Source organism: Gallinula chloropus (assembly GCF_964237585.1).
Source record: "Gallinula chloropus genome assembly, chromosome: 8".
NCBI lineage: Eukaryota > Metazoa > Chordata > Aves > Gruiformes > Rallidae > Gallinula > Gallinula chloropus.
In genome coordinates, this window is record NC_140093.1 from 2526800 (window position 1) to 2540282 (window position 13483).

General features: G+C 48.7%; 1 protein-coding gene across 1 annotated transcript in view; it reads right to left on the minus strand.

The window, feature by feature from the left end:
* YEATS2 (YEATS domain containing 2) overlaps positions 1-10279 on the minus strand; it is a gene marked incomplete at its 5' end in the record, with an annotated part of 46399 nt that extends 36120 nt beyond the window's left edge. Inside the window, 6 exons of the mRNA XM_084267506.1 lie at positions 169-330; positions 1418-1533; positions 3631-3873; positions 6845-6937; positions 7039-7136; positions 10180-10279. Coding sequence (XP_084123632.1) covers positions 169-330; positions 1418-1533; positions 3631-3873; positions 6845-6937; positions 7039-7136; positions 10180-10279 — 812 coding nt within the window. The remainder of the gene's footprint in view (positions 1-168; positions 331-1417; positions 1534-3630; positions 3874-6844; positions 6938-7038; positions 7137-10179) is intronic.
* Between the last annotated feature and the right edge of the window lie 3204 nt (positions 10280-13483).

Genomic DNA, 13483 nt, shown 5'->3' on the forward strand with positions numbered 1-13483 from the left:
GAACTAATCTATTTTTACAGTTATTCTGGAATGTCAAGCCAAGCCAGAGGTTAAAGACAGACTGGAACACAACACCAGGAAAGAAGTTGCTAACTTTCTAAGAAACTTGGCAATGTAAGCCTGGCAAGCATAAAGACTGGAATAATGGCTGGATTAATTCCTTATTACCTCACTTCTACCAGGTCGTTTGGTTTGTAACTGGGATGGAGGAAGAACCAAACTTTCTTGACAAAATGATTTATGCTGGGTTCTCTCCGGGAGCCTCGGACATACACCATCCATTTATGGGTGGACTGATCATTTTCTTCTCTCTTGTCAGGGGGAATGTACCTGGCAAAGAAATTAAAAAACAAACACAAGATAAAAATCCCAAATAGATAAATATCACAAAAAGTATTTTGGGAAAGATTAGGCAAAAAATTTAGATGGGAAAATGCCCGTGTGCACGTTATGCCCTGTGTGGTTCTGCTCATTATTCCTTACTCTGACAGTTCATCCAGCTCCTCAGAAGAACTCCAGAAAGAAAGGCAGGTCCCACAATCCATTCCATGCTTCTAACACATTCCTCAACTTGAGCACACAACTGCCATATGAAATCTGTCTATTTAAACATTTGCTTCTTAATTAGGCTTAATTTTAACATTCTAACACTGTCAAATCCCCTTCTCCCTCTTTTCTGAGATACCAAGAAGTCATGCAGATCACACCAGCAGCAACAATAACAACGCTTACAGCATAAATTTAGTCAGCACTGGGTTCCAGGTTTAGGTACACTTTCAAGATGTGTTTCTACAACTTGCTACTTTCTGAGCAAGAGGAAAGTACTTGAGCTACTTGAGTAGTGTGAGAGGGGAGAGTTAAAACCTGGGCTTACCCACAAAACTAATGCCTTTCTTCACTAAATTTCTCAATGTTCAAAAGTTATGTATATTTACTTATCTTAATTTTTTGGGAGGAAAAAAACCCAAACCAAACCTATACAAATTACTTTCTTCAGACTATTCTGGACTTCCACAATTTTCCTCATTCCAGTGGGTTGTTTTGTTTTCTTTTAAAAAAAAAACCCCACTTTGTCCCTAAGAACTGACCAGATTAGCTATTAGCACAACTCACTTTTCCAAATTTTCATAGAAAAACCTGGGATTTCTAGCTGGTCAAAAAAAAAGGACTGAAATATTCCCTTTGAGAGAAATGTATCTTAAAATGTCTCTCTAAATAAAACTACTAAAATGCCTGTTCCTCCTACAAAAAAAACCCCTCACACAGACACTTGAGGAGAGCAGCCCTGGCTGCAGCAGTTATTCAAGGGCAAAACCTCACACACTGTGGCAGCCTAGCAATTTTGTCTCCTAATTTTAACCTCCTATTCCATTTGATCCTGAAATAAAGGCCCATCCCTCAGGCTCTAGATACTAACTTGGAGACGTTGCCAACCACAATCGTTTTCTTCACGTAGAGCCGGGAAGTTTCATCGTTTGACAGTCCTGCATTTCGTTGTCCTTGTTTTTGAGAGCCTGAAACACCCGAACTGTCCTGAGGGTAGGGGAATACAAAAAAGAAAAAGAGAGAAAGCAAAAGCAAACATTCCTCTTAAACATCATTTTGTCGCTGAGAAAAGTAAACCTGCATAGTTAAATGAGGCACCAATGGTGAATCATCCCTGAAAATACTTAAATTGCTATCTAGGCACATTATAGCAACTCAGGCATGCAACAATGATATACTACCTAGCCAAGAGTATGCTGCATAGCTTAACTGAGTGCACATTATGCGACATACCATGGATCTGAGCCATGACTTCAGCTTGGGTTTCAAAAATCCTGCCTCTGTGCTGAAAAAAAATCAAGCACTGCTAGAGCAGTATCGTGCTGCTCACTAACCAGAAACCAAGCTAGCATTCCTATGAGCAGCTTCTGCAAAACCCCAATCTTCCTCATTCCCACTCTCCACTGCTGCATTGCTTCATGGTGACGAACTGGGGCCGGGCTTGAGGCAAGAATTCAGCTCCAACTCAAGAGAGAGCAGTCAGCCATGCCATGTCACTGACATATAGATGAGCACACAAATCCACAGCGGCTCTCAGGCATACTACATCCAGCATAAGAGACCTCTAACATAACCTCAGCTATTAAGCAGTGGCCAAGACTCCTTGGTAGAATGACAACGGGACTGCCCACAGTGCCAGTGTAGGCTGTGCATGGGACTGAGAGGCTTTTCTGCAGCTTTGCTGGATAAGGGACTGTCATACTCTTGCCAACAGCAGCGCTGGTGCTGCAGCTCCCAGGAGGTATTCCACTGAGCACCTGCCAGACAAGGGCCAGCATGGGGAGCAGCAGATTCACAAGGAACTGCTATGTCTCCTCTGTTAAGTGAGTGATGCCCCAAACTGCAGCAAGGCTGGGATGGCTCCTGCTCCTCACCCTTCCCTCAGCCACCTCTGGGCCATGGGCTGCATTGATCAAAGGTATACCAACATGCTACACCCAAGCAACACAACTGCTCCAGCAATGCCACTAGTGCAGAAACGAATGATACTGGTCCAGATTGATCCACATTACATATGTTGTTTATCTGCCTTCTGCTACGGACCCTATATAGGGTTGCAGCTAACTGCAGCCCTGTTATCAAGGGTGTTGTACTGCTCAACAGAAGCAGAACCACTGCTCTTTCTGCCATGTAATATTGCACCTTGCTCAGCTGCAGAACAACCCGTCCCTGGTCTGGGCTAGAGGCCTCACTCCTCTGGCAGGCCTGACAGCTTAAAGGAACTGAAAGGAAATCAAAGAGTTTCATCTCACCCAGCAAAATGCATTCCACCTGCAGCCAAGGAGCGAGCCTCCCTGGTGCTGTGAGCTGCAGCTGACAGGTGAAGCATTTATGCAGCTGCAGGGTGAAGCACAAAGGGAATGGGGTCCAGGTCAAAAGTGTCCCAGAAAAAGGCACACGGGAACAATGACAGAAGGGGTGTTTTAACCTGGGTCAGTCTGGTTCAGTTAAGCAAACAGTGATATTGGTGCAACAGCAAGCAGCACCACCAAACAACTCAAACAGTGCACCTGGGCTCTACCAACTCACGCTCCCAAGGGAGCTAATCCAACAGTATGTCTTCTCCGCAGGCAGCTGAGGAGGCCAAACCACAAACGCCAGTGGTTCAACCACTCTAAGCAATGCAGTCCCCATGGGCACCCAGGGCCAGGCACCAGTACTGCTTCTTAAAAACACTGCTGGTAATGACACATCTTGCTCTTCTCTCCAAGCTCTACCCTTCCTGACCTAACTTCCACCTGCAGAGCAAAAAGCCTTTACTCAAGCTGTGAAACACCGTCTTTGCCAGAGGCTACCAAGCAAGGCAGCGGCAGGCAGCCGGGCTAACATGCTCTGCTCTCACTGCTGCCTGGCTGAATCCTCTGTGGGGCACAACTGAGTTAAGAGGAGTTACCCAAGCTAAATGCACTTCAGTTACCCTCACAGCAAAGCCAGGCTGAGAGAGTGGGAGCAAGAGGTTGGAGAAGGCAAGAAACAGATCTTCAGCAAGGTAGATGAAAACATGAAGAGCTCCTGATGCCAGCACTGAGTCCAGGCAGAGCACACACCTCCAACCGCGTGACCATCACTCGAGTTTTACTTTACCCGGCCAGTATTTCTGCTCTGTCTCTGGTCCAGGCTGTTGGTCAGCCGCTCATCTGCGTCCAAGTTACCATTGTCTTTGTCTGGGAGAAAGTCATTGTGCTGAGAGAGTGAGTCACTCTCGGAGTGGTTGGCAGATGGAGTGTCTGAGCCCTGGTTAGCTGGAGACGATGATCTGGAGGGCGATTCCAGGAATTTCTTGATTGAAGGGTGATTAAGAATTGTCGCATCACATGGCCTGGTCCCCTGCAACAAAGAGGTCAGGCAGATCCATCACTATTTCCCTGCGGCCCAGATCAAAACAAAGCTGTGCCAGAGGCAGAGCAAAAAGTCAACGTATGAAGAAAGAGCAAATATTTAATCACCTGCCTTGCAGGAAAAACATGCCCAGAAGATAAAAGCTTACAACAGTTCTACAGAAACAGGACCCCAGATTGAACCTGTTTCTTTAGACCTTTTGATCTTAGAAACCCACCTGCTTTCCTTGGAAAGGAGGACTGCAGCCTACCGACCCTTCAAAAACAACCACTGCCCTTCCTGTGCTGACACCTATGGTCTTACACTAGAAGAAAGACCAGGGCTGCCCAATTCCAGGGTACATAATGCACCAGGCTCTTTAGATTTGATACTGACTGGCAGTCTTGCCAATGCCTGTGAGGCAAGCTACACCTATTAGCACCCTCTTTGCTCTCAAAGCTTAACAGAGGATAAAGAATAATGTGCTTAGGCATGCTTGCAAACTTTCCTCAGAATGCACATATTAGAGCTAATCTCAGATCCTCCTAAACCTGCAAGGGGGCAGACAGTGAGGGTGTGTGCACACTTAAATCTCTGTGTGTGTGTTCAAATCTCTTTTGGTTTTCTTCATTATTGTGACAATGGCCCAATGTAATTTTTTCCTGTGTTTGCTTTAATGTCAGAAGTACCAAGGAAAACACCCATCACTCAAAGCAAGTGTCCCTTGGCCACTTCTCCCAGCTGTCAGTCCTCCCTGTCACCTTGGTTTGATGACAAATCAAGTAAAGGCAGCAGAAACAGCCCCCTGCCAGCAGACAGATAAGCTCACTCCAGCCCTGAAGCCACAGACTAACACTGGAGCTGCATCAACAGCTCTCCTTGCAGGCAGTACCAGATGAAAGAGGATTTCTCCTTTCCTGCCCAAATCACCTAGATCAGCCAGGCTGGGACAATCATTCAGTGAGAGGGGACAGATCACAAAGGAAAACAAATCAAGGAACTGATTCAGGATTTTTCTTTGGTGCTTGGTTTTATCTGGAGTTTCTTTTTCCTTTGTAGGGTTATTTTTAATCCACCTCAAGTTCCCTGATCCAACATTCTGCCAATGTTATGGAGGGGGTGGCATGGGGGCAGATACCAGCACCACTATGGAGCAGCACAACTGCCATGGAGAGGTGGCAGCAGGAGTGGAGTTAAACACTGATCCACCTTGGACTTCAGAGGTTCACTTGAGAGCTTTCTTTCAAATTGCCCATTGGGTATGTTCTGCACCAACTTTCAACTACCTGCTCAAGAGCACCTGAGAGTTATACCCATATATCCAACAGTGGGGACACACACCCACAACATGACTAAAAAAAAACCCAGAAAACAAACCAAACCACCACCAAGAACCCTTTTTTTTTCCCTTTTCCTTTTTTAACTCTAGTTAAGTAAACTCACCAACAATTTGTGCACCAATTGGTGGGAAAACATAACAAACTGTAATCACACAGAACTACAAGCCTCAAAAACCCAGCAGCAGTAGGTTGCAGAACTGTTTACATTAACCAGAACAGGCCAGGAACTTGCAAATCATCTTCCTTGAAGTTCTGAATTAAACTACCAAGACTCCCATTCCACCAGAAGGAGAAACAAGACAATCATTCACTGCCAAACAAGTCAAACATACATTAACCACACATTAAAAACTGACAACACAGAAAATTCAAGCTCGTAATGCTTAAAAACTAAAAAGACAACTGATTCAGCCTGCATGCAACTCAGGACTTTCAGAAAAACATAAAAATCCAATCAAAGACACAGCTCCACTAGCCATTAGCTCATAAAAACAACAGGAAAACTAAACAAAGGATGCACCAGTAAGCTTTGTGAACTCTTTGAAACAGTGATAGAAGTTACTTGTTCCTGGCAAGTGTGAAAATCAGCAAGGAAAAAACAAACACCCAGCATGGCAGAACCAGTGAGGAACAGGGCACAGTGCAAGCACTTGCTGACATACAATGACATCAGATAAAGGCACTCCCAAAGGCCAGAACCCAGCTCCCATCTTTCAGCTGCCTACACAAATATCAAGAGAAGGGCTCTCCAAGCCTCCCAACACTACCACAACCTCCCTGCAACTCAAATTGCTCAACTCAAGTTCAGTGAGGGAAAAACAAGCTGGACCTTTTTGGTTTTATGCTCCTCTATGTCTTCTGGAAATCACAACAGGGAAACAGTGGTGGCAGGGTGAGTCACTGTGTGGAAGAGAAGCTGTCCTGGTGCCAGAGTGAGGCCCAGGTTTGCAGCATCCATCTACAGTATAAAAAATCAGATCAAGTCCCTGAATCGAATAGATGGCAACCGATATACCCACACTGGCAGTGAACTGCATCAGTTGGGAGTCTCCATGAGTCATCAACAGGCTGTGATTACCAGCGCGTTAGGGACAGAGTGCTCAGAGCAGGGGTTTAACTAGTAGGGTTTGGGTGGGTTTTAATCTCCTTGTGATTTGTTTAATCTCCCTGTGATATCTCTACAATATACCTCCTGCTTTGCTGTTGCCATCAGCCTGTTCATGAAACCACTAACAGACTGGCTGCCAGGGCAAAGGGAGGATGGTTTCATGGCACTGCCTGACGCTCAAGGAATCGCCATCTCCTTTTTTCCCCCCTGAGAAGTTTCAAGGCCTATCTGCTTCCACTCTCCTGAGAAACAAGAAAACCCATTCCCCACTTTTCAGGGCTCTGCAAGGACAAGCCGTGCAGTATGTGAGAAGCAAGATGCTCTCATTCAATAGCTGATGAAAAAGGCACAGTTATTTCAGAAACCAGAACTAAGTGCTGCTGAATGAGTTTTCAACTGCAGAAAAAATATACCTGTTTCAGAAAAAACCATACCTCGAAACCAAACATCAGCTGGACAGCCAGTCAGTGAACAACACATCTTCCTTAGCAAACATTCTCTAAAGTCTTACTGTTCCCACAGTAATTTTTACCTCTCCAGCTTTAAGGAGACCAGCAGATGCATAATAGTTAGCCACAATGCAGGCACGCAGCTTGTCCATCATCCTTCTTGCTTCAATCAGGCGCTACAAAAAAAAAGAAAGCAACATATAGTAATGGGTAACCCCAACTGCAACACCCCCCCAAGTCCTGATACACCAGGATATTAAGAACAAAACCCTGATACCTGATCAATAACTTCAATTTCATGTTCTTTACTCTTCATTTCGACTGCAAACTGTTCTTTTATAATGGTCTCGATCTTCTGCACAGCAACCTCTCGAGCTGCACGAGGCCACATGTGGAGAGAAAAATAAAAGGAGGAGGAAGGATTTGTATTTTTTTAGGCTCTATTTGAAAAAATAAAGATCAGAAATCATTACAGAGTGAGAAGTGAAGGGGTAATAAGTTCAGCACGCACACACACACACACAAAAGAGAAGGACCATTTTTCTGCAAAAAGCAGAAAAGTCTTAACAAAAACCACATGTATCTTTAAAACTTGGTTTAAGTTGAGGGCTACTTTTTCCTTTTTAAGGACTGAGATGACAAATAGCAGAAGATGGGAAGAACAGGACGAGTTTGTTTACTTCTGTCTCAGTAAAGCTGTAAACAGAAAAAGGAAAACTCTCAGCGTGCTGTGGCCAAGCACAGTTGCACCGGAGTGGCTGGAACACTAAGTACATTTTTTCTGCTCTCTTTGGACCAATTCACATCCAGAAAATTTACACCACATCATGTAGCAATAATAAGGCAAGCTAATGCTTTCCACAGTATTAGCAGCGGCACGAAGCGCAGCCTGGGCTGGAGTGCCTACAAGCCTTTTATTACCCACAAAGGAAACTACATTACTGAAAGCTGGTCTACCTCTTACAAAATCCTCTTCCAGCACAGCAGTCAAAAAATTTCAGCCTTTCAGCAGGAGTTTACTGACCTTGGTGGAAAGCATGTAGTTTAACATTTCAAACTGTGTGAATACCTTACTGCAAAACAGCAGCCAAGAACTAAACTGGTGTCTTACTGTGTTTTACCAGAACGTGTGTCAACACGGGTAGGTTAATTCTTTTTGCTCTACTTTAACAATGCCCTTCTCCTTGAAGTCACCCCCATTATACCAAGGGGGTTCAAATGACATGTGCTTTTACCAAGTTCTAAGCAAGAACTTTGAAAAGCAGGGATTGTTCTTCTAGAAGAAAGCCTGGCAAAGGTCCTCCAACCTCTGTCAGGTGTACGGTGCCCCCACCGCAAAGCACATCAGATAAACAGCCTGGGATCCTCTGGAAAAAAAATCATCTCACATCATTTCTACACAGAATAGGAGGCAACAGCACCAAGTCCTTGTTTGGAGCTTCAGAGGAAGCACTTCTTTGAACTAAGGGTACCTATCTGTTTGAAGAGGTTTCTAATATCCCAACAGAAAGAGTCAAGAAATCAAAGGCAAGTCAAACCTTCGCTGCCATGTTCCAGCTAGCATACATAATTTTACTGTCTGACCAGGTGTCCACAACAGGACTAAAGCGACTGATGCTCTATTTGCAACAGGGGTATCTTATTTTTGTTTTTTTACACATTTCCAGATACCTCTGTGTGTGTGTGTGTGTATTTTCTAGGACCAGAAATAGTTCAAAGCCTACACTGAAACAGAATTATGACTGAATCATCATGAGCAATGTGAAATTAAAAAAATGGAGGGATATAATTTTCCTCAAACCGTGAATATCGTGCCCAAGAAATCAACACGTTAAGGCTACACTTAAAATAAACCTAAACAGATTAAGGCATGAGATGTACAGTTCAGACAGGGACAGCTGCTTCTCTTCCCAAGACCGATGCCACACAACACCAGCACTATGACAATTAAAGCACTTTGTTGATTTGTGCTGATAGGACAGGACATTTTTTTTTTGTATTTTTCCCAGCTTAACATCAAATTCAGTCCCTAATTAAGATTATGTTAGTGATATTTGTATACTTAAGGAATTCTTGAATCGAAACTTGGAGATCTTCCATGAGAGGAAGAAAGAAGCCAGCTTGGAGGAATCACCTGATCAGAAAGTTCACTTTGGCAAGGACGGTTTTCCAAGGCCCTGAGACTTTTCCTACTAAGACCTTTGAAGAAGTGGCTTCAGAAGCGGATTAAATAATATATGCAGTCACCAGGACACTCCACCACAGAGAGTAACAACTTCTGGCAGACAGGGCCGGGAGCTGGGAGTGGCCATGCTCTTCTGCCACAGCCAAGTCCAGCGTCAGGGATCTGACAGACCTGGCAGACAAGGCCTGCTCATCAGCACATTGAGCCCAGAGTTCAGTCTCCTTGGACTCGTCCAGCTGTATGCTGTCCTTCAAAACATCACCCACAAAGACATCATCTGTCCTTCTCCAACTGGCAGCTCCAGCATCCTGCTCTGTTCCTGGATCTTCTTCAGATCCCACAGTCAGGTTCAGCTTTCTCATCTCCCCATTTGTCAACTCCTCCCATCACGATCCTCTCGCTAGCTGTGCTATGCCAAAAATCACTAGCCTACTCCCTGTCCCAGGGGCAAGAAGCTCTACTCTCATTTGCCCAGAGACAACTGCAACCTGTCCTAGGCACCCTGCCAACAGGCTGGCTCCCAAAGCAAGCACATCTGAGCGTGCCAAATACAAACCTACTCATCCAGCTACTCTCTCCACTATGCTTCTTAATCCACCTTTCCTTCAGCTGGGTAGCTGTTCCTCCTCCTCCTCCCTTGCACCTTTCAAAACCTCCTCCTTCTTCACTGACTTATCCCTTCTACACTGCTCCATTTCACTTTATCTGCCCACTCTTGCAAATGTTTGTCATCTTCCAAGAGCCAGTCTACCTACCGCAGGGTCATGGATTTCTTCCCCACCCCCACCACACTGTACCACGACCTGTATTCCCCAAAACGCAAACAAACAGCCAGTGTCTCTGGAAGCAAACTTCAACTGCAAAACAGTCGCCCAGGGAGGAGCACAAGTCAGGGCTGGTAACTGCCAGGAAGATCCATGGCAGATAACTCAGCAAGCAACAGGAACCAAAGCGGAAGGCCGGAGCCTTGCAGAGCTCAAGCTCTAGCCACTACCATGGGCCAGTCTGCAACCTCGTGCCTTACTGATGCTCAGCTCCACTAGCAGGAAGGAATGGCTCCACGTATGGCAATTACATCTTCACCTGGCTATACGGAGGTACCACTAGTGCCCTTGGTCAACCCTTTGACCCCTCAGCTCCCATCCCACCACTTCCCTGACCTGTTTGCACACACATCCCCAGCACGTCTCGTTCCGCTTGGGAGGAGATCCCTTCAGTTCAGGCCGCTCCTACCTGACTGTTCGGCTGCCTTGTGGCGCTTGCTGGGATGCGTGACCGTGATCTCCTCATAGTCGGGGTCCTTCTCGGCGATCACTCTCTTCATCCCAGACATGTTTCACTGTTACTGCGCCCAGGGGAAAACCAAGAGCATTAACATCACCTGCCCGGTCAGGCTTCGCACCTTCCCCTGCGGCCGGGGGTGCTCCTGAACGAGCTGGACTCGGAGCCGCTCTCACTCTGTACGTGCGGGAGCCCGACCTGTGCCCTGACCGCGGCCCGAAGCCCCGCGCCCAGAGAGCTCAGCGCCGGAGCCCAGACCCGCCGGCTGCGCCCCGACGGTGCCTCCCGAGGGCTTCCCTCAGCACCCCAAATACGTGGGGGCGCGCTGGGGCATGGGGAGCCTCGTCGCTAACGCGCGGCCTCGCTGTGCTGTTTCCCCCTCAAGAGAGCTGCTTCAGCCGAGGCGCGACCCTGCCCGCAGGAAGGAGGAGCGCGCCCCCGCCTCAGCACGGCCCAGCGGCGCCCAGCAGGGATATGGCCCCAACCCCCCGCACCCCCTTCCTCGCCTTCCCGCCGCCGCCGCGGGGCAGCACCCGAAGGCGTGAGGTAACGCCGAGGCCGCGCCAGGCGCCGCGCTGCGGGGAGGCGAGGCGAGGCCGGGCCCGGTGGCGGTGCCGGTGGCGGGACGCCCCGGGGCCGCCGGGGGCGGGGCACTGCCCGCGCGGCCGGGCCCACGTGCGCGGCCGGCGCCGCTCCCCTCCCCCCGCCCGCGCACACAAAGCCGCGGCCGCGCGCTCCTCCCCCCCTCTCCCCCGCCCGCCCCGCCGCTCACCCGCGCTCCGCCGCGCGCCGCCCGGCCCCGCCGCCGCCCACACCGGCCGCCCCCGCCCGCCGCCCCGGGGCGCTCAGCGCCGGCCCCCGCCACCCCGTTCCGCCGTCGACTCCAGCACCACCGCCGCCGCCATGAGCTCTGGGCCGTGCGCCTGGCTGCCCGTCAGCGGCCGGGGCGGGGCCCGCGCAGGCGGACAGCGGCGAAGGGGCGGGACGGCGTCGGCGACCGCCCTGGGGTTGGGGCGGAGGGAGTGGATGCAGGGAGGAGGGATCCGCACCTGCCGCCGCGAGCAGGTGCCGCCTCATCGGCAGGCGGAGGGGTTGTCCCTGGTCCGCCGGGCCCCGAGCGGAGGAGCGGCGGCGGGAGCGGGGAACGCGCCCTCAGGGAGAGGCGGCGGAGCCGGGGTCGCTGCGGCTGCTGCTGCGGACGCCCGGCCGCGCCTCTTTCCTCTCGGTGCGGGGGTAACGAACGGTTGTGGCACCGACTGACCCTCGGCCCCAGAGAAAAGCCGAGGTTAGCGGCGCTGTGATGCTTCGAGGCGTTCGCGTATCGCTTTGTTCCAGGTTCACTGGCTGAAGCGACGCATTTCGTTAAGTGCTGCAACTTGAGGCCGTCACTTTGATACAGCGGATGCTCAGGGACGGGGATTAGCAAAAAACAAAGCCCCAGAAATGAAGCGTGGGTGGGCTGAGGCACCGGCACAGGGGAGCAGCCTGTCGCCTCACAGCTGGGATGGCGGCTCCAGCCCGCCCTCGCCTGTGGAGCGCACGAGGTCCCCAAAGGAAGCTTCTGCACTGAGGGCATCAAAAACGTCCTAACATAATACTTAACTACTCACTGTGTGTCACAGTCTCTCAAATCAGAGCTAAAATAGTTGAAATTAGCGTAGTTAATGCCACAGCTTGGTTGGTTTTGGCCAGGTGGTGGCACCTCTGTCAGGTGAGGCTGACTGCAAATGGCGCTTGGGCCTGTGGTAGTCCCATGGTTGGTGCAGTGAGCTGCTAACCAGCAGTAACGAAGATCCTGCTCATACAGGGCATCGCAAAATTGTTCATGAGGCCACTAATGAGCAATTGCACTCTGAAAGTTCAAGGCTTGGCCACTGAAGTCTCCCTTTTCTGGTTTCAGGACCCCCACTACAACAGCTGTCAGACCAATGACCAGGCAACAAACGAGAGCTGCGGCAGATCGGGCGAGGCTGTTCTTGTACTCAAATCTGCATCATGCTCACCAGGAAAAGTATGTATATAATGTAGCTCCGTTTTATTTTCTTCCTTTTTCCTGCTTAATGGAAAGAGGAAGATGAGGCTGTTGTTGAATAATTGCCACCAGCTGACCATCTTTAAGACTTAAAATATCTTTAGATGGAATTCCAGCCCTCAAAAGTATTTCCATCACAACACAGTCTGTGGATTCCCTTTCAGGCAGTGTTACTTCCTTCAGGAAACTTCTGCAAGGGTTGAATTTGCAGAGAAAAGTAGTTATAACATACTTTTGGCACCCCAGCAAGAGCTACTTTGTTGCTGTGAACAAGCCCTGCCACATAGTAGAACTGCAGCAGAAGTTGTTGGCTTGCCAAGTTTTATTTCATGTCAAAAGGTGTTTGAAAACCACTGAGTGTCTCAGCAGCACAACATAGGCACACTCTCCTCTCTGGAGCAATGTTCAACAAAGAGGTCCTCTTTCTTTATGCTTGTTGCCCTGTGTCAGACACACGCTAAGGATTTTGAGAATCAGAGCCCCAGGGCCTTGGGCTTTTGTTTTGGCGTATCCAGAACACCCCATATCTAAACACACCACAGAGGGAGGGAACAGACTTGTGATATGGGTTAGATCTCAGTGGGCTACAGGGCAAAAATGCAGAAGCTGCATTTGATTGCCACGATACCAAAAAGAAATGTTATTTGGGCAGAAGGCAGACACTAGGATTATGGGATGGGCAAATTTTGAGTCTGAGACCCAGCCTGCACATTACAGGCAAGAGGAATTCAGGAGTACAGCTAGTGTTCTGGGAGAAAATACAGGAAGGACAGATAGAATCTGTACAAAATGGGGTATTAAACCACATACTTTCTTCCTGTCAGTTCAGCTGCAGGTAGTACCACCCCCTCCCTCTGTGCCTTTGCCCTGCCATGTAGGACTTTAGCTGGCCAAGGAGTAACCAGAATCCTTTCTCTCCGACCTGTATTGTTGCCAGTCACCTTCCTAGCATTACATTACCTTTTCCCTATTTTGCCTGCTGGTTGTCTCTTCCATCCTCTTCCCCTTGCAAACCCCAGGACTAATTGGTACTTTACATCCCACCCTCCTACTTTATCATTTTTTTCTGCACAGTCTCAGGCTTGCCTTTAATTCATGTCAATAGTAAGTTCCCTGATGAGGACAGAAAGGTGACAGGGAAAGCACCCAGTGTGGCAGACACAAGAACACAGAGACTGCAAAGGGGCAGAATCCAACAAGTTAAACAGCCCAGGAAAGAGGAAG